This window comes from Heterocephalus glaber, unplaced genomic scaffold (assembly GCF_053883595.1).
Source record: "Heterocephalus glaber isolate CG9 unplaced genomic scaffold, H.glaber_assembly_v1.0 deba00001504, whole genome shotgun sequence".
In the NCBI taxonomy this organism is placed as follows: Eukaryota; Metazoa; Chordata; class Mammalia; order Rodentia; family Bathyergidae; genus Heterocephalus; species Heterocephalus glaber.
In genome coordinates this window covers 73,973,596-74,000,741 of record NW_028258324.1, presented here as the reverse complement: position 1 = coordinate 74,000,741, position 27,146 = coordinate 73,973,596, and the positions used below count along the sequence as shown (strand labels likewise).

Below are 27,146 nucleotides of genomic sequence, written 5' to 3'. Positions count from 1 at the left end.
GCCTATACACCAAATACCTGCTTCATACTCATGCGTGTTCATTATGTGATTGCTAGAGGCCTTATGCCTATGCTAATGCTTTTATTCGGAAGTATTTAATCTCACTCTACCCCAACCTTGGGGCTTCCCTGTGGAGCAGCCTGCTTTGCTGTTTTTTTCTGGGCTGTCTGTGAGGTAGCTCACCACTTTAGCCTGTATGTTTCTGATCACTTTCTCTTCCCTTATTCCCACTGGCCACGTCTTATTTCCATCTCACAGCTATCTGAGCATCTAGAATATGTTTCCCAGGCGGCCTTCCTCTGAGCTCCAATAATCTCCTTCTCTTAACCTCTTGTATAAGATCCTGTGTTTGGGGTAACAGTCAGTGCCCTTCAAGAGGGGACCTGGCTTCTATGGGAGGCCAGTTGCCAGGTATCTTGCCTCTTCAGAACCATCTCATTGATAGCACCTCTACACTTAGGAACAACACAGCTTTAGCTTCGCACAGGCTCCACCTGTTTTCTCCTGAGGGCAAGTTCTAATCCGGCTTACCCACTGGGTGAATAATGGTGAAAAATACTGATCAATACATTGGGATCTGGGAGGAGGAGGCTGGAAAGGAGACTGCCCGTCTCCTCTAGATACAAATGGCATCTCTTGCCAGTGTCAGAGAAAGTTGAGGGTGCAGTACCAATGTCTAAGACTATCTGCTGCCCTTGATGGGCACACTGCAGACTGCTGTGTCCGGGGACCAGGTAGCTGTCCTGGTCATCCTCTGGTATGTGCTTCCTGGTGGCAGGTGTCAGCATATTGCCAATTGATCTTTCAGGTGGGCATTGGTGATGCCCATTTGTGCCCTGGAGCTTTGTTCCACTTATGGTTAGTGTCTCAGTCAACAAGGATGGAAACGGAGAATGCATACTGAACACGAGAGAGGTGGTGACATGATAGAAAAACAGAAGTCACATTCAAACAGGGGACCGGAAGGCCCAACTCACAAAGTGTGATGGGGTTAAGCACATGCATGGCAGGTAATGCAGAATCCCATGGCCAGCACTCATTCAGAAGCCATTTTCATTGGATAGAGCAAGGCCCCTGACAGAAACCGTGGCTTTCAGCTGAGGGACACAACTGCTGCCAGGCCAACACAGGGGAAGGTGGTGTAATGAGTAACCTCAAGCTGATTCTTCTATCTCTTGCCAGGGCTCCCCACTGGCCCGACAGGAAGGCCAGGGCAGCCAGGATGGTCAGCCTCCCAGTCTCACAGCAGGGTTGAAGAAGGCCGAGAGTCCACCAAAAATATGCAACACACGCAGAAAGGAAAATGGAAACCACTGCTCAATACCCAGTCTGCCATTACTTTCCATTTGAAGTCTAATGTTCCTAGGTAACGGACAGAGGAGTGGGGCGAGCAAACATTCAGAATCAACCACAATACAAGACAGAGTTTTGGGGTTTCAAGAATGAAATTTCCACATCACAGAGGAGCTTGAGCAAGTTCTCTGTGTCTGCGCTGTGCTGATCAGACACTTTCAACGTGGCCAGCAGCCACCTTTCATAGTGGAAAACACCATCCTTGCGTAATGTTGCAAAGGTCCATGACTGCGACTTAGGATGTAAGTCCTGCTCAGATGCCTTCTTCACTCCAAGAAGCTCTGGGAATAGCGGATTTCTCTGAACGCCAAGTACTCGAGCCTCTGAGGAGGAGACTTCCTCGCCTCTCTCGAAGAGGCTTCTTCTAGTGAGCAATGTCTCCTGAGGGCTTTACCGCCCCCAAACTGGGGCAGTTTGCTTTGTAAGAACCCTAGGTACCTCTCAACTTCTAAACTTTAATGAAGACACTTAGAGATTTGGTTGAACTACAAATTGAAATTGGTGGGGCCTGGGAAGGAGCCACAGAGTATTTTTAACGAACTCCCTGGGTCGCCCATGCTGCAATTCCCAGCAAGCCTTGGAGCAGCAAAGCACTGTGAATGTAATCCCTAGTTGTTAGCTCTGCTCAGAGCTTCTTAAATGTCTGCACTCCCTGTCAGTTAAACACAAAGGTGTGGATGGGCTATGCCATGCCAAGATTTCTAAACTCCAGGTAATTCCAAAGTTGGGAATGGACAATTCTTCATTTATCCTGATTCTTTGCTGCATACAAAAATCGCATCCTAAAGGGTTTTTGTTGTTGTTGTTTATTTGCTTCTTTGTTTTCGCATTTGAAATATGTCAGGCTTCTGCCTTCCAAAGAGAAGGGGAGGGTTGGGTGTGTGGCGCAGTAGATGACAGAGTCCCTGTTTAGCCCTGGGTTCAACCCAGCACCACCCCCAACAAAAGAAAACAAGGACGGGAAATTTCCTCCTTCACATTTTCCTCTTATTTTGAAATGGGAAAGAAAGGACTTGGGGCACTGGAGGGTGAGGATGGTGGCCTGGACAATGACCTGGAAAATGAAAACACTAGAACTGAGAAAGCAGTTGTGGGCAGGTGATACAATTGTCCTGGTGGGACATTCCCTCCTTTCCTGGCTTTGTTTCAGGAAAACCTGGTGGTTGGAACCAGTTGCCAAAGGCAGAGACCAAAGAAAGAAGCAGACAAATCTAAGATCTCACAGAACGCCATTTTTAGTGACTTACAGACAGCTGTGTCTTGGGCAGCAGCAGACCGAAGGGCTCCCCAAGGCAAGGAGGAGTTTATATGTTGAACTAGACAAAGAGGAGCCATGACCAGCTGCACTGGGTTTTCTCAAAAACCCTAAACATGTCATCTGTCAGTTACGAGAGTCTAGGTCGGTCCCTGACACAATCCCTCAGTTGTCTCGACAACTTTATTCATCAGCAGGGTTTGGGATAAGTGTCAGGGTCGCTTGGCAGGCAAGGGGGTGGTTTACCACCAAATGGCTGTAGTCATGTCACATGGATCCCTAAAGGCCTCACACTCAGCCTACTCTCTGAGGAGGAAAAGAGGAAATCAATAAATGAGTCCAAAAATTTCTCATTTATATCAAAGAAATGCTGATATTTAAGCAGTACAAAAAAAGACAAAAGTAAAAACTGAACTCTTCTCCCCATCCTTCCCCTCTTCCTCTGGAAAGGGTATTCCTGGGGAATTATGAATGAAGCTGCTGTAAAGATATGCAGGCAGGTTTTGTGTGGACATGAGTTTTCGATTCATTTAAGGAAATATGAAGGAGTCCACTGTTGAAGGGATTCCAAAGTGGTTGTACCATCTTGCATTCCCACCAGCAATAAATGAGAGGTCCTGTTGCTTATATTCTCATCAGCACTTGGCATTATCATTGTTTGGGATTTGGGTTATCTTAATGGTGTGCAGAGGTATTTCATCTCATTATTTTTTTTTTAATTTTTTTTTATCTCATTGTTTTAATCTAAGTTTCCTAGTGACCCATGATGTGGAACATCTTTTAATATGTTTATTGCATATATCTATATCTTCTTTGGTCACATGTCTATTCAAGTCCTTTGCTTATTTATTTATTTATTTATTTGGTACCGGGACTCAAACTCAGGACCTTGTGCTTTCGAGGCAGGCTTTGGTGCCACTGAGCTAAATCCTCGGCCCATATTCATTTTTATTATTGATGTTAAGGATTCTCTGTATATTTTGGGCAATATTCCTTTTTTCAATATGGTTTTTGCCAATCTTTTCTTACACACTGAGGCTTCCCTTCTCATTCTTTTGGCAATGTCTCACACAAAGAAGATTTTTTAAATTTTAATGAAGTTCAGCTTCTCAATTTTTCTTTCATGGATTGTGGCCTTGATGTTGTATCTGAAAAGTCACTGCCATATCCAAGATCATTTAGATATTCTCCTATGTCATCTGGTAGGAGTTGTAGAGTTTTGCATTTTGCATTTAGGTGTATGATCCAGGACGTTCAACTTTTCTAAAGAGTGTAAGATTTGTGTGTTAGCCTTTCATGACTGTAAAAAAAAAATAGCTGAGAAGAACAACTTAAAGGAGGAAAGGTTCATTTTGGCTCACAGTTTGGGAGCTTTCAGTTCATGGTATATTAGCTCTGTTACTTTGGGGCCTATTATGAGGCAGAACTTCAGGGTGAAAGAAAACTGCTCACTCATGACAGCCAGAAAGCAGGGAGAGGGGGAGGACCCAGGGACAAAATATAGTCCCCCTGGTCATGCCTCCAAGGCCTATTCTCTTAAAGAAGGTCCCATATCCTATTTTCATCACCTCCCAATAAATGCCATCAGATTACATATTCATCATGGATGAGCCCACTGGTGAAGTTAGGGCCGAAGGATCCAATCACTTCAAAAACCCATCAGTTGGCAACCAAGTTCCAGCACATGGCTTTTGTGGAATATTTTAACTAATGATGCCCTAAGTCATTCTGTGGTGGATCAGCAGAGCAGTCCCTTCACCCATCTTTCTGTGTGATTTGTATGACTGTGGACATGAACAATGGGCCTTAGAACTCCAAGGTAAAAGGATTATTCCCTGCTTTTGTGGGCAGACACGCTTGTCCATGCAGACGTGACGAGGGATACATAACCTGAGGGAAGGGCCGGGGATTTAGTTCAGTGGTGCCATCGCCTGCCTCGCAAGGACAAGATCCTGAGTTCGATCCCCAGTACCAAAAAACCAAAAAAAGCCCCATAATCCGGAGGGGTGCAAGCAAAAACTGTCAGGCACTGATGTCCACAATGCTGCTGAGCTGTTTGTAGAGTCAGCCTGTGTGCTTCATAGAAGAAAATGGTGAAAATAATCACACATGGTACACGCAGGTCTGCAGTGCTAGTATAGATCAGAGTTGCTCATCCTGACTGGGAGCAACATAAAAGCAGGATACTCCCAAGCATGCCAGCATCTGACCTGGAATCAAGGGAGTCGCCCAGCAGTTGACCTAGTGATAGTTTGAGGAAGGTCTAGGACACAGTGTACCAGCAGGGCCACCATTATAATAGCCTGTGGGTAAGAGAAATGTCAGTCTGGGCAACAAATCCTGCATTGTTTGTGTTGGCCTCCTCTGAATCCCATTATGCTGATTCTTTTTTTTTTTTGGTACCGGGGATTGAACTCAGGACCCTGAACCTGCAAGGCAGGCAGTAGAACCACTGAGCCAAACCCCTGGCCCTGTTCTGATTCTTATTATGGTTATGGTTAGGCTCTGAAATGGCAGAAATATTTTACTGAAGTCCCAGTGCAGTGATGTTCACAGCTGGGACTCTGGGAGGGGACTGGATCACAAGGGCTCCGATCCTGTCAATCAAGGGCTCTCACCACCGATGTGCTCGCTGTGATGCACAACTGGGAGGTGGGGAAGCATCAGAGGGTGGGTCCCAGTAGGAGGAAGTCGGTCACTGAGACTGCGCCCTTGAGTGGTGGTTTGGTCATGGGCCCTTACCTCCCTCCCTCTGCTTCCTCGTCATGAGGTGAACACCTTTGCTTGGCCACACACTCCCTGCCATCATGATCTCCCTCACCATGGGCCATAAACAACAGAGCCAAGTGACGATGGGCAGAAACTTTGAAACCATGAGCCACAAGAAACCTTTCGTCCTTTAAGTTGACCTATCTCAGGTATTTTGTCACAGCAATAAAAAGCTGACTATCAGGGTGCTGGCATTACAGAGTCTACTGTAGGAATGAGGAAAGGAAGGAATGATGCGCCCATCCCCTGCCCACTCCGTGCAATTCCCAGGGTGACAATGCTCTTGTCCAGTGGCCCAGGGGTGAGGCCTAAGGCTGCAGCTTCTGCAAGGACCCACTGCTCCTGTTACTTAACCAAACCTTCCAGCCTCACTGGTCCAAGCTGGGGAAGGAAGTCACATTCTGAACAATTTAGTATACCTTATGGTATTGCCCACCTGCACTGCAGGTGCAACCAGAGAACACTAGTGCCTCAACATTCTGTCCCCCCCTTTCCTGTCCTAACATAAGATCCCATAAGTGGGAGACAGCAGGGGTAGCACTGCCTCCAGGTGTAAACCAGGAGGCCGACAGTGGCACCGCTGCAGCCCAGAACAAAAATAATCCTGGGGAGTTCATTCCAATGGGGAGAAAGAAGATCAGATATCCAGCTCCAATTTATCTGAACACATGGCAGAAATATTTTACTAAAGGCATAATAGTGGTTCTCACATCTACCTGGCATGCCAGAATGGCAGTCCCATGTCTAGAATGTGCCCATGGTGGTGAAGTACCTCTGGAAGCCATGTCTGGGTACCAGCGCTCCAATGTGGTTAATTAGCCACACTTGAATAAGCCCTCTGCCTTGGTGGCAGAGACAGCTCCATTAGCTCTCCACATTGCCTGGTGTGAGCTAGTGGGTGTGTTGTATCTTCAACTTCCATTTCTTTCAAGGTACATGCTCATGATTTGGCCTATTCTTGCATTTAAGGTGGACTTTCAGGTCCTATTCTGTGGAAACAATGTATAAGTGTAGCTATTTGTTAGTATATATTAGGTCAGCTTGTAAGTTCCATTCATGTCCCCTTTGGTCCATTGCCATGAGTGACAAGTTAGTCTCCTTCTTCGGTCACAAGCTGCTGCCCTCCTTCCTGTATCTACCAAGGGGAGCCTTAACAGTCAAATCATTCATCTGTCAGTCACTGGGCCATATGGCTAGTGCATGTGTCACAGCCATGGGTCTGTACATGTGCAGCGCAGCTGATGTTACAGTGGTCTGCACAGCCAGCACTACTGCAGAGTTTGGCTCACTGGTCACTGTCCTTGAAATCTCGGTCCTTGAAATCAAAAGGTTATATCTTAGTCGATTTGTACTATGGCAGGATAACACCTGAGCCTGAGTGATTTACAAAGAATAGAAATGTATTTCTGACAGCTCTGGAAACTGGGAAGTTCAAGTTCAAGGTGATGGCAATCTTGGTGTCTTGTACAAGCTCAGTGTCTGCTTCCAAGATGGAGTTTTGAATCCCGAATCCTCTGGAGGAGAGAATTGCTGGTCCTCACATAGCACAAGAGCAGAAGAGAGTGAGGCTACTCCCACAAGCTCCCCCTTTTATTGGTGCCAGGGATCAAATTCGGGACCTTGCACTTGCGAGGCAGGCGGTGGAACCACTGAGCTAAATCCCCGGCCCAAGTACTTTGGTTTTTTTTTCGTTTGTTTTTTGGTACCGGGGATCGAACTCAGGACCTTGTGCTTTTGAGGCAAGCAGTGGCACCACTGAGCTGAATCCCCCACCCCCCACAAGCCCTTTTCTGGTGGCATTACTCTGTTCTTAAGGGCTTTGGAATGGAAGCTCTCACCTCCTACTGGGCCTTACCTGTTGCAATGAGGATTAAATTTCAACAAGTTTTGGAAGGAACAAAGATTGTTTTTCTTCAATACTGGGAATCGAACTCAGGACCTTGTGGATGCCAGGCAGGCATGGTGCTGCCACTGAGCTACATCCTTGGCCCCCAAAACCTTCAAAATATAGCAAGCAGGTGTCCAAGCAGCACAGCAGATCTTTCTGTGAACCAAGACATCTCAACAGCTGGAACATTTTCTGACTGTGGGTGGCAGGGACCTAAGGGAGCTTTCCCTGCCTTAGTCTCTTTCTTGTTGCTGGGACGCATTATCTGACGCATTATTAAGGAGGAGAGGTTTATTTTTGCTCACCTTACAGTTCACGGTCAGCAGGTTCCAAGGCAGAAACAGCACGGTGCAAGGGTCTGGGTAAGAAAGCTGCTCGCATCATGGCAGCCAGAAAGCAGCGTGAGAAGGGAGGAGCCAGGGAGGGAGACAGAGCCTGCAGGCCACGCCCCCAGCGACCCGCTTCCAACCAGGCCCCACCTCCTAACAGCAAGTCAGCTTTAATGGATCCATGATCCAATCACTTTCCAAAAGCCTGCCTCTAGGCACATGAGAATTCAGGAGGTCATTCTAGATCTAAAGCATAACAATCCTCTATGAGATCTGCAGCCTCCTCTATCAAGGCAGCCACTTCATGATAGGTGACCCCCTAGGGCCCCAGAAGGTACCTATCTTACCTGTAGCATCTCCACTGTGGGGTTTTTGTTTGTTTTGTTTTTGCAACAGTCTCACTATGTAGGCCATGCTGGCCTCAACCTTGCAGCGATCCTCCTGCCTCAGCCTCCCAAGTGTTGGGATTACAGGCATGCGCCAACACACCCGGCTGTAGTGTCTCTATTTGATGACACAGTGTTGCTGAACCTGCTTTTATTTATTTGGATTAGGGAAAAATGAAATCAGATGAACTCAAGAAAAACATTCTGAGACTCAAACCAAGTGGTAAGCTCTGCTTACAGCAGTTACGGTATAGTTTATAAAAAGTATAAAGAAGGTCATATTGTTATTTTCTCATGATTGGCAACTACACATTAACATTCTTTGAGGGCAAGTAGAACTGTTTGTCTATAGTAGATTAGGTTTATTTTGCTGAATCATGCTGAAAAAGACAAAATTTGTTTTGTGTTTCATTTATAATCAGTGACAGTGTTTCAGGGAAATTAGAATGATTTTAAGTTTTGGTTACATAGTTATAGGCAGCTGGCCTTGGGATATGTCTAAACCGTAGCACCCATTTGACATTTCTTTAATAGTACCCATGCGAGGATGGGCAGCTCAGCCCGTAAGGGCACCTGTAATACTTCAGGCATTCTGTTTCTACTAGGGCCCAATAGCAAGTTAGGAGTTACCATTCAAAGAAGTGTATCCAGTGATCATCTTAGGTGATTTCCATGTTCAAGACCTGAGAGGGCCACGCTGTTTCTTCTGTCAGGCTCCCATCAGCAGAGGTAGGGGCCTGTGACCTGCGGCTCCCTGTGGGATCCCTTGGCTCCTCTGGCAGGCTGACACCAATGCAGGGGGTGGACCTCTATTGCACCTGTTGTTGGAGGTCTTATTTGGAGCTGGCCTCCTTACAGATAACTAAGCATAGGAAGCAAATGAAACAAAACCAACTGACCAGATGTGGTATAAGTTGTTTTCAAAAGCTAACTAGACCTATCAGAAGTTGTTGAGTTTCCTTATAGATGGGGACAGAGAACGACAATTTCGGTCCTCAGATTATGCCTCTGATTACTGCCCCAGGTGACTCAGGGGCTGCACTTGCTGAGCAAGTCTCTGGACTGCATGAAAGCTGACAGCTTGGCCTTCCTGTGTCCTAGTGTTTATGATGTTACACAGGACTGTTCAATTTGTTTCTTAGGCCAAAAACGAGGAGTCACTGATATAGTGGGTGACAAGTACCTATGGAGATACCTGGGCATGCTGCAGACTACAGAAATTCAAGGATTGCTATGGATTGAGTTATCTTCCTCACAACGCATACAATGACTTCCCTTGGATATTCAGAGCTCAACCAAACCCATGATGAGGCAAACCCTGCCTGGCAGATCTGTAAAGTCAGGACTTTTGAGCTGTTGAGCTTTAGACAATATAGCTGTGACTGTTGTGATATATCAGCTTGACTTCAGTAAGAACCACCTATCAGATTAGTAAATTCTAAGTGTGCTGTGGATGACTGACATGTAGGCCAGCAAACTGAGTGGGGAAGACCCACCCTGGATGTGGGTGACACCAGCCAATAGGCTTGTAGCTTGATCTAGTAAGACTACCTAATAAATCCCTTGCATAATCATACATATATATTGAATATATTCCTCTGTAGCAGACATCCCTGCCCAGTACTAGTGGGCCATGAGTGGCATGTGCTTCTTGCCTTCCATAATTTGGCTATATTGTTTTATATCAGACCAAAGCTCTACGTGACTCAATGAGGATGTCAGATGGCAGACTGGGTGAGTGTAGCCCCTCCCTCAGTGGCTGCCATAGAAACCTAGGCTGTGGTCTGTGAAGTGGCAGGGCTCTGCTGAGTTACGTGCAGCTGAGGTCAGTGTGACCCCAATTAAAATCCTTTCCCCTGAATTATGGCTTCTCACTGACCCGATAGATGGCTTCCTAATTGCACCCAGTCCCAGTACCGGTTTGCTCTATCCAAGCAGGATAAGCAGTGCCGACTCCCTGACAGCCCTGCCTGGCGCCATCATGCCAGGTGTTGGGCAGTGCTTCACTAGATGCCTTCGAAGCATACCTTCCCACGATTGTATTCAATAAATACTGGATGCTCTTGGGGGCCTTTGTCGTTGTTGCCTAGAGCAGCACTGATCAGTCCCAAGACCCAGCTTCTGTCTCGCTTCTTGTCTTTATTCTTTAATTAGCCTTGTGCTGTCATGGCTCACAGGAGGCCAGGACCCAAGGAAGAGGTCCTGGTAAGGTCCCCTTCCTCGCTCCCTACATTCCTCTAGCCCCAACTAATTCAATAGCTGATACTGAAATAAGACTTCTAGGCTTGGTGGGATGGAATAAATGTATTTTGTATGAGACAACATTCATTGCGGAAGGCTGGCAAAAGTGGAATGTTACGTTTCTGTTCAAACTGGTATTTGGAAGACCTTAGTCAGATAACTGAGGTTAGGTCTTGAAGATGGGGCCTTGATAGGACTACTGCCCTTAAAAGAAGTAAAAGAGGCATCAGAAGTCTTATTCTGACATCTGAGGATATAGCAAGATGGTAGGCATCTGGCAAAGACCAGAAAGACAGCCCTCACCAACATTCAACCAAGCTGGCACACTGATGTTGGTTTTTGTTTTATTTTTTGAGAGGACCATGTTGTATAGTCCAAGATAGTCTTGAACTCACTATATCGCCCAGGGTCCCCTCAAACTTGTGATCCTCCTGCCTCAGCCTCCTGAGTGCTGGGACTACAGGTGTGTGCCAACATGTCTGGCATGGCAGAATAATGTTGGATGTTCAGCCCACAGAACTGTGAGGAATCTGTTGTTCAATTCACCCAGTCTATGACATTTTATTATAGCGATTTCAACCGACTAAAATAGTTGCTAAAGATATGTATCTCCCAATCCCCTACCCAAAATAATTAGCCCCAAGTATTCCTAAAAATCCTTTATGTAATAATTCCCTCTTTATGCAAATTCTCCTCGGCATGAAAAGATAAAACAAATCTCCCAAATTCATTTTGCAAAACCAGCAAAACATTACTAAATTAGACACAATTCTGAACTTAATAACACAAAACATGCCACTATGAACAAATATATTTTATTTGAGAAGCATGAGAAAAATTCAATTATTTGGAAATTTACCAGTAAAATGAATTACAAAAAAGACATAGCCCATACAATAACAATTTGCTTAACAGAACTTAGCAACCCTTCTTAATTTAAAATAAAAAACTCTTAAGTAAAATAATCTTCATAGTATATACCATGTCTCAAGCACTGTTTTAAGTATCTTCTATAAATCACAACCCGAGAGGTAGCTGCATTTTTTTTTTTTGGTAGCTGCATTTTATAGGTGGAAGAACCGAAACACAAAGAAGCTAAGAAAGTTGCCCTGGGTCACATGCCTAAAAGACTGGCAGGGCAAGAACTTGCATGCAGGATGCTGAACACAAAATCTGTGCTCTTAATCACTCATTTCTTCTTGTAGAAACAGGAAGAAAAGGAAACTTCTGAACAGGATTCAACAATAAACACTGTAAGAAACTGCAAAATGCTATAAAATATCTTGTCCGAGAGTCAAAAACTTACGTTTTTAACAACTTGCCAGTGCAAACCTAAGAGACACAAGACTGGAAATTGATAACAAATTATTATTTATACATACACAAAAAAGCTAAGATATAAAACTAAAAAAAGTACTAAAACTAAAAATAATTTAGCAGGGCTGGGGATTTAGCTCAGTGGCGCTGCACCTACCTCACAACCACAAAGTCCTGAGTTCAATCGGGGTAGCAGAAGAAAAAATTTAACAAGGTTAAATGGATACCAATATAACATTTTAAAAATAATAAAGTGTATATTAGCAATGGCCAATAGAAACAAAGTATGGCTTTCAAACTGTAGCTATTTCTCCGTCACCTATGATCCTGAGGCTGTCTCCAGGTATCAGGCCATTCGTTTCTGTGAGGCACCAGACTCATGGTAATGAGCTAATAGAGGAATGACGAGCATTGCTTCCCACCCACCATAGAGTGTGCTTGGGAATGAGCAGACAAAAACCAAGAGGTAAAAAAAAATTTCAGCATCAAGCAGGTAGATGGCTATATTGAAGATATGACCAGAAATGTCCAACTAAGCATGAAAGGGTGGCCATTTGCTCATAAAGGTTTAGGCCATTCTCTGGGAAATGGGACACATAGCTCTAGTCCCCTGAACCCCCCTCCCCTGATCCAGCCTGAATGTTTTTAAAAGTAATATAGAGCCAAACACAAAAATATACCTGCAAATATGATTAAAAATACATATTCACCAAAACAAAAAACATATTCACCAAGGCCAAATTTAGTTGTGTCCTGAGTTCAGTAAATTTTTAGACCACCCACAAACTGTGCCCCTAATAAGCCTTTCTAGTTTTGTGAGACGTCTCCCTCAGAATCAGACCTCAACTCCCCACTTATTTTTTTCCTTGCAACTCTGGGGACTGAACCCAGGACCTTGCACATGCTAGATAAGCATACTACCAGTAAGTTAAATCCCCACCCCACTCACAAGACAGGGTCACACTGAGTTGCCCAGACTGGCTTCAAGTTTATAATCCTGATTCCTCAGGATCCCAAGTAGCTGGGATTAAATGTACACCACCACACCTGGCTCATTCTTACTCTTAAACTTTGATTCTCTTCCTTTGTTCTCCACTGACAGAGATATAAACCTCAGTTCACAAACTCTCTCCTCCAGGTTACAAATCTGACATGTCCCCATAACCTACACATCCAGCTCTGCCACCTTGCTCATCCCATGCTGTTAAAAGGAAGTTAGGGAGGATGAAAAGAGAGAGAGTATGTACCACATAGAAAAGACCTCAGGACCCATGACACCATGACAAGGGTGGAAGGGAAGTTGTTCAGGCTCACAACTGACACATGACTAGAAGCACAGAAAATTGTTTAAGAGATCCTATTTCTTATGACTTTGTGGAAAGAAAGATGGCCCAGAAAAGGGTACAGTTTCATTTTGAAGATGCCAGTTGTATGTACAGGCTTAGTTGATAAGGAAAACATATTAGCTTCACTCTATTGCTTGTCACAAAACTTATCACCGTAAATTCCAATTATCCAGGACTTCTGACTGTAAAATCTATTTAAGAAGCAGGATGCAGTCAGCTAGTTTAAAACCTGAGTCAACATGTACAGTAAAAAGGGCCCAGGGGGACACAATTACCCAACCTATCATCTAGATACATACGTATTCACAAACAAATCCGTTAGCTATATAATGCCAAAGTACCAGTAGTAAGACATCCAGAGGTGCACACAATATATAGGAGAGCTGTCTGTATGTGATACTCTCTGATGCCACATCTATCTTTCAGACCATCTTGTCCAATGAATAAGAGGAAGGCAACTTTACAGATCAAGGTAGATTTGGCAGTTGAGTTTACAACTTATTTTTAAAAAATAAAAATGTAGGAAAAAAAAAATGTAGGGCCAGGGATTTAGCTCGGTGGTTCCGCCGCCTGCCTTGCAAGCGCAAGGACCTGAGTTTGATGCCCGGTACCAAAAATAAAAAATAAAAAAAGTTTTTTTAAATGTATTTAAGAATGAGTACTAAAACTACTGTCTTCTTAAAAACAAACAGATACCATACCCATTCTAAAGAGCTTTCAAGTTATCATGAAGTATACTCACACATATTAAGTTGAAGATAATTTACACAGTACTTAGCAGTTGTAATTGCAGTGCCAACTAAAAATTTTTAACTTGAGGTCCAGTCAACAGAAGCTCAAGAGGAACCACGAAGCATGTGAAGAGCACCAGAGGTGAGGTGGATCTTGGGCACTGCAAGGGAGCGTGGGTTAGCAAACAGGAAGAACAGCTTTCCTGGATAAGAAACAAACCAGAGGTTAAAGATGAGAACAAGTTTAAAAACTACATGTGGACAGTGACAGCTAAGAAGCAGGAAAAAGACTTACAGATGGCTTCATACAAAAACTGTAGACGGGGACTATAGAATGACTGCATAAGTAATGAAACTGAGTACCTACAGTAGAATAAAGATATACTCATTCTTCCTTATAAATACAATTCATGATGAGATGAATACTAACAAATGAGATTTTAAAATACTTAAAGGAAGAAAGAGGCCAATCACATGTAAATGAAATGTTTGGTCCTTAATTCTACAATAGTGAGGAAGAATTGCATTAATCTCTCACCTCAGTGGCCCAAGAGAAAACACTAGGGAATAGTGCTTATCTTCCAAGAGAAGATAACGGTGAACAGACTTTTGACAAAGTAGCTTTACCCAAAGTCCCTTGGTCTCTAAGAACAACACCTAAAGAACAGGGCAGACCTGAGGGCTTCTCTCCAGTGTGAGTTCGCTGGTGGTGGTTGAAAGTGGAACGCTGACTGAAGGCTTTCCCACACTCACTACATTCATACGGTTTCTCTCCGGTGTGAACTCTCTGGTGCACGATAAGCTGGGAGCTGTCACTGAAGGCTTTCCCACACTCCTTGCACTTATAGGGTTTCTCCCCAGTGTGTGTTCTCTGGTGGACCATAAGGCTAGAGCTGTAACTGAAGACCTTCCCACACTCACTACATTCATACAGTTTCTCTCCAGTGTGAATCCGCTGGTGAATAATGAGGTGAGAGTTTTGATTAAAGGACTTCCCACATTCGTTGCATTTATAGGGCTTTTCACCTGTGTGAAGTCTCTGGTGCCGAACAAGGCACTTACTCAGACCAAATGCCTTACCACATTCACCACATTCAAAAGGTTTTTCTCCAGTATGAATTCGCTCATGGTCAATGAGTTGAGTTTTGATTGAAGGCTTTCCCACATTCACTACATCTGTATGGTTTTTCCCCAGTGTGGAGGCTCTGGTGTCGAATAAGACACTTACTCCGACTGAATGCCCTGCCACACTCATTACACTCATAGGGCCTCTCCCTAGTGTGGATTCTCTGATGGTCAGTAAGGTTTCTGTTGGAACAGAAGGCTTTCCCACACTCAGCACACTTGTAAGGTTTCTTCCCAGAATGAAGAAACTGGTGTCGACCAAGATTTTTACTCGCGGGCTGGGGATTTAGCTCAGTGGTTCCACCACCTGCCTCGTAAGTGCAAGGACCCAAATTTGATCCCTGGTACAAAAAAAAAAAAAGACTTTTACTCCAACTAAAGGCTATCCCACACTCCTTGCATTCATAAGGTTTCTCCCCAGTATGAGTTCTCTGGTGGTCTAAGAGTTTAGAGCTCAGATTAAAAGCTTTTGCACATTCGCTACATTTATAAGGTCTCTGCCCATTATGGAGCCGCTGGTGCTGGATGAGGTGGGAGCTGTGCCGATAGGTCTTCCCACACTCGTTACATTCGTAGGGTTTCTCCCCTGTGTGGGTTCTGAGATGAACAATGAGCTGAGAGGGCTGCCTGAAGGTCTTGCCACACTCATTACACTCACAGGGGTTCTCTCCAGTGTGGATTCTCTGGTGGCCAAGGAGGTGTGAACTCCGACTGAACACTTTCCCACACGCATCGCATTGACAGAATTTCTGTCCCTTTGGAGCTCCCAGGCGCTGTGCAGGACTGGAGGACAGATGTGGATGTCCCTTCACTTCCATATATTCTTTACATCTGTCTTTTGTGGAATTTTTATCCTTGTCTGGTATTTCCAAGAAATCACTTTCCAGTCCACTCCCTTCTTCTTCCAAAGGCTGGCCTTCCAGCTGCTCTAAAGTATCTTTGTAGACATCGTCAGCATCTGGTCCGGGAGCCACCACAAAGAGTCCCTCTGATGACCTCTCAGATGTCTCTGATTGCTTAGAAATGGCCTTTGCAGTGGACTCTGAACTGTCCATGCTGTTTTCACCTGCTGCCAAAAGTAACAAGGCAACAACTTTTATTCTTACCCTGTGGTACAAGCCTGTGTCACATTATGTAACATTAAGAAATGAAATGATACAAGGAAAAGAAAATAGAAAATTGGAACACCTATCCCTCCTTTTCTCTTGAGGGATAGAAAAACAAAGTGAGGCGGGGTCAGTGGAGGTGAATGGAAAAAAACCCAACAAGACAGGTGGACTTTGAGCCAGCACAGCCTGTTAGAATGATTGGAAATCAAGAGCTAGATTGCAATGCAGGTGAAAGCTTCCAAAAGTCCCCGTGATGCTATCTCTTTGGTAAAATAAACCTGTCTGCCTTTCTTTGGCACTGAGAAAGCATACAAGAGCAGCCTAGGGGCCGGGGATTTAGCTCAGTGGTTCCACCTGCCTCGCAAGCGCAAGGTCTCAAGTTCAATCCCTGGTACCAAAAAAAAAAAAAAATAGCAGCCTACTTCTTCGGTCCCAGTACATGCAGTCAGACATACATATGTACGCAACACCTTTAGTATACACTTCCATGGCTGAAGGTGAGAGCTAAACCTTTGTTTAAAATCTGCATTTTTGTAGACTGGCTCTTCTTTGAAAGGACAACCAGCCTAACAAATAAAAGTTTGTCACTTTCCTGCACAAACAGCACTTGTTGAGCACTTACAGCTTAATGTAAATGTGTAGAATGATAAACTACAAACACAATGTTGTACTCATCCTTGGAAAAAAAAATGTTTAAGTGATGTTGTCATGACAGGACAAATTTCTTTCTATTTTTTTTATTTTTGGTGGTACTGGGGATGAAACTCAGGACCTTGTGTTTGTGAGGCAGGCAAAGTGCCACTGAGCTAAATCTCCAACCCGACAGGACCAATTTAAACCCAAAATATTGAACAAATGGAGCTCGGGTGCAGCTCATTGGTAGAGCAACCTCTCCCCAGTATGTGTCCTGGGTTCAAAGCCCAGGACAGAGGGGGGAAAAGAAAAATGGAAAAAGAAATACATTCTGCCATTTCAAATTTTTAAAAGTTATTATGAATCTACTTAATGCCATTAAATTATATACTTTTCAGTGGTTAAAACTGTGGGTAGTATAAACCAAGACTGTCCCATCACACCACTATGAAAAAGTGTTTAAAAAGTAATGGCATTGTGACCCAGCTTCATAACCAAAACACGTACAAGTATGAGTGTGTATATTTATGCATGTTTTCTTTTTGTTGTTTTGTCTTTGTTTTTTGGTACTAAAAACTGAATCCAGGGCCTTCAAACTGAGCTACATCCCCAGCCCTATTTTATTTCTATTTTAAGGTAGTGATAGAGAGGTGCTATACAATGCGACAGGCCCTTGTCTTGCCTCCATTTTTTTTTTTTTTCCACAGAATGCTGTTTTGGAAACGTAACCTTGTGCTACTGGGGTCCTGCCCAGTGTATCAAAATGGTTTGTGATGGGCCGGGGATTTAGCTCAGTGGTTTTGCCACCTGCTTCGCAAAGGGAAGGACCTGAGTTCGATCCTCGGTACCAAAAAAAAGGTTTGTGACTGTTTGAACTGTGTGACCTTTCAGGAATGTTCTGTTAGGCTCTGCCTCCACTCAGGAATGTTCTGTAACCCCGCCCCTTTACTTCAGGAATGTTCTGTAACTCCGCCCCCTGCTTCATTGAACATGCTCGCCTACTCTGTAGATCCCTATATAAGGTGGCTCTCATTTCTCGCTGGCGTAATAAAGGTCTTTCTCCACCTCTTCTACTAACCATTGGATTCTCCAGTCTTCAAACAATGCGAGCTGTGACCCAGAGCCGCCACACTGAGCTGCAAAGCTCAGCTGTGCCTCAGAGCTGTGGCACTTGGTTGCAACCCTGAGCTATAACACTTAGCCGTGACACTTGGCTACAGCACTGAGCTGCTACGCTCTGCCGCAACAAGAGGGCCTCGCTAAGTCGCTCTGTGATCCTCCTTCGTCAGCCTCCCACAGTGCTGGGATCCCAGGCCGGCACCCCCACGCCCCGCTCCCGGAGACCAGGACCCCGGCCTTGATTCGTCCAATCGGCGCGCAGTCTCTCAGGCCCGGAACTTGCATCCCCCCAGCCCGCCCTTGCCCTGCGGGAAGAGCTTCCCACCGCGCCCTCGGGAAGCCCCTACCCCCCGGTCCCCGCCCTCTGCCCCCGCCGTGCCAACCCCACGCGAGCCCCGTCTTCCCTACCCACCGCTCACCGCCTCACGGTACCGCTCACTGCCCTCTCTCTCCCGTCCTGCCGCCACTTCTGCTGTGGGTCGCGCACAGGCGCCGCCATTGCCCTGCGTGACCACTCTGGGACCCGGGAGGACTGGCGTCTCTATTCCTCCCGCCCCGAGATCCCGCCCCGCTCCCTCTGCGACCGGGTACCCCTGGGCTGCCGCTCTAAGACTCCGGAGGCCTGTGGTCTCGTCTTCTCCCGGCTAACTCCGGGCTGACGCGGGGCCTGGGAGGAGCCCAGCTGGGGACAGCATGGAACCAGCAAGACAGGAAACATCAGTCCCCTATGTGAGATTGAACAACAGTTACTCCATGTAATAGGGCCCCAACTTGTCTGCTTCTGTTACGGATCACCAGGTAGACATCGAGTTCCAGGAATGTGCTTCTTGTTGTGCCAGGAAGGTCTGTTGTGTGCGTAGTGTTCCGTCATGCTTGCCCAACTCCATATCTGAATATGTTATCTTAAGAACAATCTGTAAAAATTCCTTCTGCGTTTCGCTTCTGTATTTCTGCTTGCCAACTTCCCTCTAGCATCTCCTATAGAAGAACCTCAGGCTCTGAGCCGGGCGCCTTTCTAAGCTACTTTGCTTTGGAAGTGCCGTCTGGCCAGACTCATAAAGGTCTGTTTTACTTTCCAACTTGTCCAGTGTGTTCCTTCCCGGGTGATCTTCGCTGTAGTCAGCTCCTCGGAGCGTTTGGTAAGGCCCTCGGTCTTACACCCTAAGCAGGAGAAGAAGCTCCCAAACGAGACTCTTTGAGGGTGCAGGAAGGTCCAGGCCCTGACCAGCTCACTGTATTCTCTGACTCCGTCTTGCAGTCGACATTCTTCCTTCTGAGTTCTCCCTTGTGTGTGCTGTATGTGTGTGGTGGGTGTGTTTATGATTGTGTAAGTGTGTGAGTGGTGTGTGAGTCCATGTGGTGTGTGCTGGGGATGGAACACAGCCCTGTGCTTCCCTCAGTCACTTTGGGTCTAAGGAAAGACAGGTCTGATGGGTGAACATATGACACAGGACAGAAACTACCCCACCCAAGCCACAGCCAACAAGTCTTGGCACCAACAAAGTTCCCTATGGCTGCCTCGAGATTGGCGGGGGGTAATGATCAGCCAGATCAGGGCAGGACCAAGACGACCTGGGGCACTAACCAAGGAAACCCCAGCCCTTGCCTCTGTCCTTCCCGTGTGACTGTGAGACTGCTGTGGGCCTTTTTGAAGGGAGCTGTTTCATTGGTAAACCTCTGTTCTCCCCGTGATAGTAAAACTCCTTTCCTGCCTGCACCACTGCTTCTCTGTCTGAAGGTCTTTGGGGCCAGGTTTCCCTCCTGTCCGCTGGGCTCCCTGGAGCCTGCAGGAAGGCATTGGGGAGGATTGCACCCTAACCATGGCAGCAAGGGTTCTGCTCCTCCCGTAAAGACGCGTGCCAGGCAGTAGGAAGAATGCTTTTGCAACTGTTCAAGCATTGCAGGCCTCCACGTGCCTGCCTTTCCCAACACAGACACCCAGTTTCTTACTGTGGAGAGCACAACACCTTTGCAGGAAAAACAGACAACCAGAAATTACAGAAAGAAACTGCAAACGCTTCCAAACACTATGTTGAAAGCAACATTTTCTGATACCCTCTTAGCTCCTCCAGCTCTTAGCACTGCCAGCCACACGCTGGTTTGGATTGCCCGAGGAAATAGGGTCAGTGAGTGGAAGAGCCTCTGTGGCCAAGGCCTTTGGTGCTTCCACCACAGAAGTGTGCAAAATCTCTCCTGTCCTGCCTCCATGCAGAGGAAGAGAGGGATAGCAGGAGTTTTAGCTGGCACTGGAGGGGCTGGGCAGCAGGGGTGTGGGCAGGACAATAAGGAGGGCTAGAAAGGATCAAGGAGAAGGCTCCACAGAAAACAAAAATCCCTGTTCAGGAATAGAAACTGCTCAGGGAAACAGGCTGCTTCAAACCATTAAGGCTCAGAGTGCACTTGAAGAACTGGCGAGGAACTGGGCACTCTGAGCCTTAATGGTTTGAAGCAGCCCATTTGCACATCTGTAAACCCAGTGTTCTAAGAAATGGAGGCAGGAGGGACACAAGCTCAAGCCCAGCCTGGGCAACCTAGCCAGACCTTGTCTCAATAAAAATAGAGCTGGTGGTGCAGCTCAGTGTCCAGTGCTGGGTTCAGTTCTCAGTACTGAAAGCCAGGGTGAGGGTGGGGTGGACAGAAAGAAAGAAATAGAGTTGAGTAAGTGTCAAAACTCAGGCTGCAAATTCAGGACAGTCTGGTTCCTAACAAAAAGCTGGCAACACTGTGTGTGGCATTCATTATAAGTAGTGGGAGCAGGTACAAGCAATGAGAGATTCACTTTGTGCACACAGTGACAGCCATTGTGATTCTTAGTATTTTTTGAAGTTTTCATGGGAGTTTCTCCAAAATAGACCATATTCTAGCTCATAAAGTTCTCATACACAGGCTGGTAAATAGTGGCCGTCCAGCTCCCTAAGGCCCCCCTGACTCCAACATTCTTGAATCATTCTCACAGTCCAGTGACTGTCAAAAAACAAAATCACAAGAAATTTAGTTTATAGATCTAATTGATTATGTTTGCAATTGATAAATCGAGGTGTTGCCAGACCCAAATCCTGAGCCCCAATCCTGAGGAGCTAAGAGGAGGTAGGAGGCCATCAGGATTTTTCAAGGGTGTCCCTGAGGACAGTGGAGGAGACAGCTCTTCCCAGATCTGTCTGCCTGTAGTCCTTGTCAGGAAGCGCTGTCCAGCTGCAGCCGTGGACAACCCTGTTGTGCCACCATCTGCCACGTGCCTGGGCACAGTGAACAGCTGGCAGCACCGCAACATGGAGTTATGTTCAGAGGGCTCAGAGGACAATTCTCACTACAGGTACAGAGTGTTTATGGGAGGGAGAAGGCTGCAGAGCTGTGTCAGTGAAGGCTCCTGTCATCTCCAGGGCATCACAGTGGCCCCGGCCCCTTGAAGGTCGTTACTAAAGGTCAGTACAAAGGCCATCTGTGTTCCGTGAGTCTTAAGAAAGGGTTAGTGATTTTCATCTAGGTGGCTTCTCTAGGGAGGGGCAAAATGCAAGGGAGAGCCAAGGCCAATTTCAAGAGTATACCTGATAGGAAGGAGGGTCTCATTCCATAAAATAATAATAATAATAATAATAGCTCCTACTGAAATGAAAAAGCAATGCATTTTTTAAGGCAGGAAAAAGTAACAGAATGGAAAAAAGCAGATTGGTTAACACGACAGGACATTGGGCAGTCTTCTTGTAAGGCTTAAAGTGGGGGGAATTTCCTTCTGCCTTGTGTGTCAGTGTTGCTACATTCAAATGTCCATGTGGGTGTGCTGGGGTAGCTGAACTTCAGGAGATCGGAGCTAGCGAAAGGAGCCAGAAGTGAAGAAGAGTGAGGGTGAGCTCTATCTTTAGCGGGCCCAGGGTGCACACAGGGTTTCTGTGGGAGGAGAAAGAAGGAATTGCAGGAAAGCTGTGTACCAGGTGGGGTCTTCTGCATCCACAGGGGTGGCTCCTTTCTTGTGGCAAACCAGCTCCAGGGACTTTGACCTCCTGCAGCTGGCTAACTAAAGCCTAGGGGGATCCATCCGGCACAAGTAGTTATGGGGGAAGGGAGGGGGATTACAGGCAGTTTCGAAGGTCCCTGTTACAACTTCTCACTTGTTTGGGCTCTGGGACAACAGTTGGCCATTCAGTCTGGCTGCTTCCTGCTAACCCGGGATGCACATGTGAGAGAGAAATGAAAGCAGTACTTACGTGGCTGTGAGGAGATGCGCACGGGCCAGATTAGTAAACAACAGCCAAAGCATATAAGTAAAACGGTCTAGACACTGAAGCCCTACGGAAGTGCCTTTGTAAGTTCTAACGAGGGCCACGAACAGCAGGAGCAGATGCTGGAGGGGCATGGCAGAGGGTTAGGGTGCTCAGCTCATGGCAGACCCTACCTTGCTGCTCAGCAACAATGCTTCAGTACTTCAACTTACATATAAACAGCCTGCACACCCAGTGAATGCAACTTAATTTAGTACATGATTCCAGGCCACTGAAAAGATTTTTAAGCTGTGAGGAATTTATTTATAAATGTGTACCCATTTGTATTTATCTAACTTACCCATTCTCAGGTAGCCTGAACCCCCATAGAAATTTTGGGGCATTAAAGCAAAACCTAGATCATCACCATCTAGCTATTTTTTTTCAGCACCAGAAAGGGAGCCCAGGGCCTATACACTAAGCTACATCCCCATCCCTTTTTTATTTTGAGACAGGGTCTCACTAAATCCCTGAGTTACTCAGGCTGGGTTCGATTGTTGACCCTCCTGCCTCAGCCTCCCAGGATGCTGGGATTATAGATGTGCACCACCATATACAGCTTGAAATGAACATTTTGTATATTTTTAATTTAATCATATTATTAGCAACTAAAAGGGCAATGGCTGTGCCACTGTCATGGCGACACCACGATGCTAATAGTGAGATACAAGACAAGAGTGCTGCTCTTCCTCCTGCCACTTGTACTCCCTGGATTTTAGCCATTGGTCCCCGGGTGTTCAGGCCGCAACCTGCTAAAAGAGTATGAGTGAGTGAAGAGAGATCAGTAGAGGTTTTTAGGAGTTGGGTGACCAGGTCCCTGTCCCTGGAGCAGGTAGGGGACACCAGGGGCTGCACAGCAAGGTCTACAGAGCCCTAGGACAGCAGCAGAGCAATTTGTCAATCGATGGTCACCTTCTAGAGCCACTGACAGCTGTCTTCATGACCCACGAGAAACCTCTGAAGAGCAGCACACTGCCCTTCTGAAGCCTCCCCTCCAGGCTGATCAGTCTTTTGGTTAATTTTGGCTTTTGTCAACATTCATCTTAGATGAGAATGCCCAGGAGAAAGCATACTCCCCAGCTAGTTTGAGAAATTAGGCTGCTTGCTTCAATATTCCCATCTCACCCAGCAGGTAGGGCAGACAGCAGTCCTGAAGCTGGGAATTCCAGCCCTGGATCCAGGGAGACCTAAAAAGCAAGGCCATGGCTTCACCACTTGGAGAGTGCACAGCCAGGAAATAAAAGAATGAAGATAAGTTTATTACTTGCAGCAAGTAGTGAAAGTACTAGAGATAATTCTCAAAGCAGTGTCTTCCCAGACAAGGACAGCAAAGGGCTTTTATTGGGGAAACTCATGCATATTCATAAGGAAAAACTTATCATCGCCATGTGGGCAGCCCAATCCTGAGCATGCTCAGACTGAGGTCACACTGCTTTGTACAAGAAGGATGGATGGGAACGCCTCCTGGGTGGAGAATTTAGTATCATAATGCAGAACGTTTACTTTAGGTCATCTTAAAACAGTGAGTCCGGTCACTTGGCAATTTTGTTTCTCTGGAGGCCTCATATGAAACAAAAAAACAACTTTGAAGGACCCGTCACTTAAAGGTGAAGTATTTCCTCTAAAGTACCTGCCCAGCATCCACTTCAGGACTGAAGTGAGTCCTGGTCTTTTGCTTTCCTCCAAATATGGGTTCCAGATCAAAAGGTTTTCAGCACAGAAATTTTCCCACAATCTAGAGATAAGAGGAGCTCCTGAGGGTTAGAACTTAAGCCATGATGATCCTCGGCCCACAGACTGGTACTAAGCTGTGGCAGTGGGCACCAGAGGTACGGACAAGGATGCCAGAGACCAAAGGCACAATGAGCGGGTCAGGGTTAGGGCCAGGTGTGAGGCCACCTGAAAAGAGATGAAAAGAGATATTTCAGGTGAGAGAGCTTCATACGGTGGTCATGAGCCTGGTGCATTTGTCAACTGAAAGAGCTGATGCGGTGAGAAATGGCCACAGCAAAACAAACCGTGAAGATAGACATTAATTCCGAAAGATTATTGCAAAGGAAGTCTCTGTCCAAATATTTCTTTATAGATAGCACTTCTTTGTCAAATAACAAATAGATCTGGACTTAGTAGAGAGAGTTTTATCCCAAAGCATTACTGCAGTGGGGGGCAGGGGCTGTTGTAACAGGGAGGGCGCTTTGATCATTAGCAAACTAGACTTGTCTGTCTGCCTCCACTAAGCCAATCCCTGAAGTGGAGTTTCGCAAAAGAGAAGGATTTTGGCTCAGTAAGCAGCCCCAAGCGAGGAGCTCAAGCCACTGGAGTCAAATCCGCCCCCAAGAAGAGGATTTGTGGGTATTTACGAGATGAAGAAAACGGGCTGGTTTGAAGTATGAAGAGAGGGGATTGGAGGTAAGGAAAGGCGAAGCAGTCCATGGATGGAGCATGTGTGAACAGACCTCACGGCTCTCCGCAGAATGTGTGTTCTGGGAACAGGGCTGTTAGCATGGCCTGAGGGTGGAGTTTGGGGCCCTCTGACACCAAAATGTAGCTCAATGCACACGTGCAAGTCCAGGTAAGTGGCTTCAACCAGTTTGAGGCCAACAAGTCTTTCTCCTAATCCTGAATAAAAGGCAACTTAATAGTGTCCAGGGGGCCTATGCATGGGGTCTATCTCTAGTAAAGCCAGCAGGTGTCTATTCAGGTTTTCCCTTGGTGGATTTCAAAAGAAAAATGTGCTCTTTCATTTTAAAATTTTAATTAGGAAAGGAGAATGGCTCTAGCCTCTTACAGGAGAAAAAGCCTGTCATTTTCTTTATAGGGACGGGGTTACATGACCACATGGTCCCCAAATCCAACAGAAGAACCTCTGCTTTTGTTTTTATTTTTGTTTTTGTTTTTGTTTTTTTGGTTCCAGGGATTGAACTTGGGACCTGGTGCTTGCTTGGCAGGCACTGAAATCACTGAGCTAAATCCCTGTCCGGAACCTCTGCTTTTGTAAATAAGGAGGAGGCAGAAACACCAGAGTCTTTGGAAGGGAAGCTGGACAAACTCAGGGAAGTAACCAGCAGGGCCTCCCATGGTTGTCAGACGCCAAAAGATGAGGAGAGGCCTGTTCCATTCTCCACACTCACTCTGGCTGAGGGGCAGGCAGAAATCAGGCCCGGGAAGATGGGGACCACCAAGATCTGACAGTGTGATCCCCAGGGCTCCCTCCTGTCCTAGGTAATGGTAAAGGGCTGATCATTTGCAACTGAGCACAATTGAAACAAAATAGGAAGATGGCAGCAAACCCTTCAGGACAAGGTTTTCAAAACAAAAATAGAGTTGCAATCTTGGCAGAACTGGACAAAGAAAAAAGAAAATTACTTATGCAGAACCAATCTTCAGCAAATCATCCTGGAGCTAGCATTGCGCTGTCCAGGCCCTCTCTTAATAAGGACTTCCGGGATCATGCTGAGCAGAAGGCAGCTTTGCAGCATGCTCACGCACATTCATCTGGATACTTCATAACTCAAGACTCTGCATTTGGGAATCTTATTCTTCCTGTTTTACCTCGCCTTGACCCAGAATGAAGGAAATATCTGTGATTGTTCCAGAAATCTCAGAAAGAAATACACGGAGACACACATTTCTGGTAAAATAATAAAATTTTTTCTCCCGAGTGGGTGGGAATGCCAGAAACAGGTCTGGTTAGTATCCACACACCCCTTTGTTTGGCGTTTCCATTTTTATATCCATTTTAGCCATTATCTCAACCCTAGTGGTCTTTGATGTGTAAATACAATTCCAGTTCCTATTTACAAGGCACAGGCACAAGATAGGCACATATACATTGTAAATTCACCCTGGCATTGCAACTTTGTTAGGTTAATGAAGTTACTGGTTAAAGAGTCAGATTACCTTCACCTTAAACAAGGAGAGTTATGGGAAAAGCAAATCTTGAAAAAACACATTACTTATTTTCCTTCTACAACTACCTTAATATTCAATCTATTAACTTATCTAAAACTTTTCCCTATCATGATGAAAGGGACTATAATTTCAAAGGACAAAGCTACTCTCATTCACTGATGTACGAACTGTGACTTTCAGCATTTTGTTGAACTTATGTATTTTTTTGCTTCTTTAAGAGAAAGGAGTATGTAAGTGAAAGCAAACAGAAAGGGAACCAGAATGATGGGAGCTTGGAAGCTGTATCATCTGAGGAATTGATTTATGCTGCCCATGACATTAATTTTTTTTATGCCATTTAACTCTAAATTGGATAGTCACATAAAAATGAGCCTCCAGACCCCAACAAGCTGGACTGAGTATACCATGTCTACAATTGGCTTTGAAGAACCATGTATAGTACTTGAAGGACCCTAGTTAGCAAAACAGACTCCATATTGCTGCTTGACCCACCCGCCTGCCCTTTAGATGAACTCAGGAGGAGGAAGAAACATCCTCCCCTTAGTCTCTTTAGAAACAACAACTAATCAACTATTGTTTTACAAATGTTCTAATGGCAGGACTGTCTGCTTCTGTACCTTTCACTTGCTTTACTAGTTCTATCCCATAGGGTGGCCTAGAAACTGTTGGCCTCAAAGGTGTATAAAACATGTTTGTCAACCCCCAGTCGAGGCTGGAGTCTGATGCTCAGCTCAGGTCCCGGCCGGTATTAAACTCCTGTGTGGATTTAATATCGGTCTCTGGTTGGTTCTCTCTCGCTGGGTCTAACATACTTATTAAAGAAATGAGGATTTTTAAAAAATGTTAACCAATACCTTAAATAAGGTATTCATATGTAGTTTACAGGATTGATGTGGAATTGTCTTTTGAATTTAGAATCAACATATCATGCAGAAATATTTTTTGTGAATTCCTAACTAGTTCCCCTATTCTCCATTTTAAAAGAAACCCCAAGACTAAATTACTAACCAGTCTTTTAATATGTTTTATAAACAAATGCTATTAAAAACAATAAGAAATGTGGTGGCTTCAAATTTTGTACATCTCGGGGCCAGGGATTTAGCTCAGTGGTGCTGCCACCTGTCTCGAGAGCGGAAGGTCCCGAGTTCGATCCTGGTACCAAAAAAATTAAAATAAAAAATAAAAAAGAGAAATCAGGCCCAGGGGAAAAGAGAGAGGCCTGACTACAATTTGTTGAGCATTTTGTCACCCTGGATCCATGAGAGCAAGCAAGTCAGCTAATCATTTGAGAAGTAAAGCATCGGAGACTGAGGGTCTGCACCTGGCCTTGGGGTAGGTAAGTGGGGCACCGAATCTCCTCTGACTCACTGGGGAACC

The 27,146-nt window shown here is 45.6% G+C and overlaps 1 protein-coding gene, 1 long non-coding RNA gene and 1 pseudogene across 2 annotated transcripts in view; 2 read left to right on the top strand and 1 right to left on the bottom strand.

Annotated features, from left to right (window-relative positions):
* Positions 1-16,325, top strand: part of LOC147825463 (uncharacterized) — a 74,548-nt gene extending 58,223 nt beyond the window's left edge. The window contains exon 2 of the long non-coding RNA XR_015441173.1: positions 1,183-16,325. This is a non-coding gene — a long non-coding RNA (uncharacterized LOC147825463). The remainder of the gene's footprint in view (positions 1-1,182) is intronic.
* On the bottom strand, positions 11,029-18,515 carry LOC101723632 (uncharacterized). Its single transcript, XM_021257541.2, is given in 4 exon segments — positions 11,029-13,818; positions 14,291-14,757; positions 14,759-15,809; positions 18,021-18,515. Coding segments are annotated over 3 exon segments (1,602 nt in total). The 5' UTR covers positions 15,796-15,809; positions 18,021-18,515; the 3' UTR covers positions 11,029-13,720.
* A 1,163-nt stretch (positions 18,516-19,678) lies between these two features.
* On the top strand, positions 19,679-25,493 carry LOC147825462 (SOSS complex subunit C pseudogene; annotated as a pseudogene).
* Positions 25,494-27,146: the final 1,653 nt, after the last annotated feature.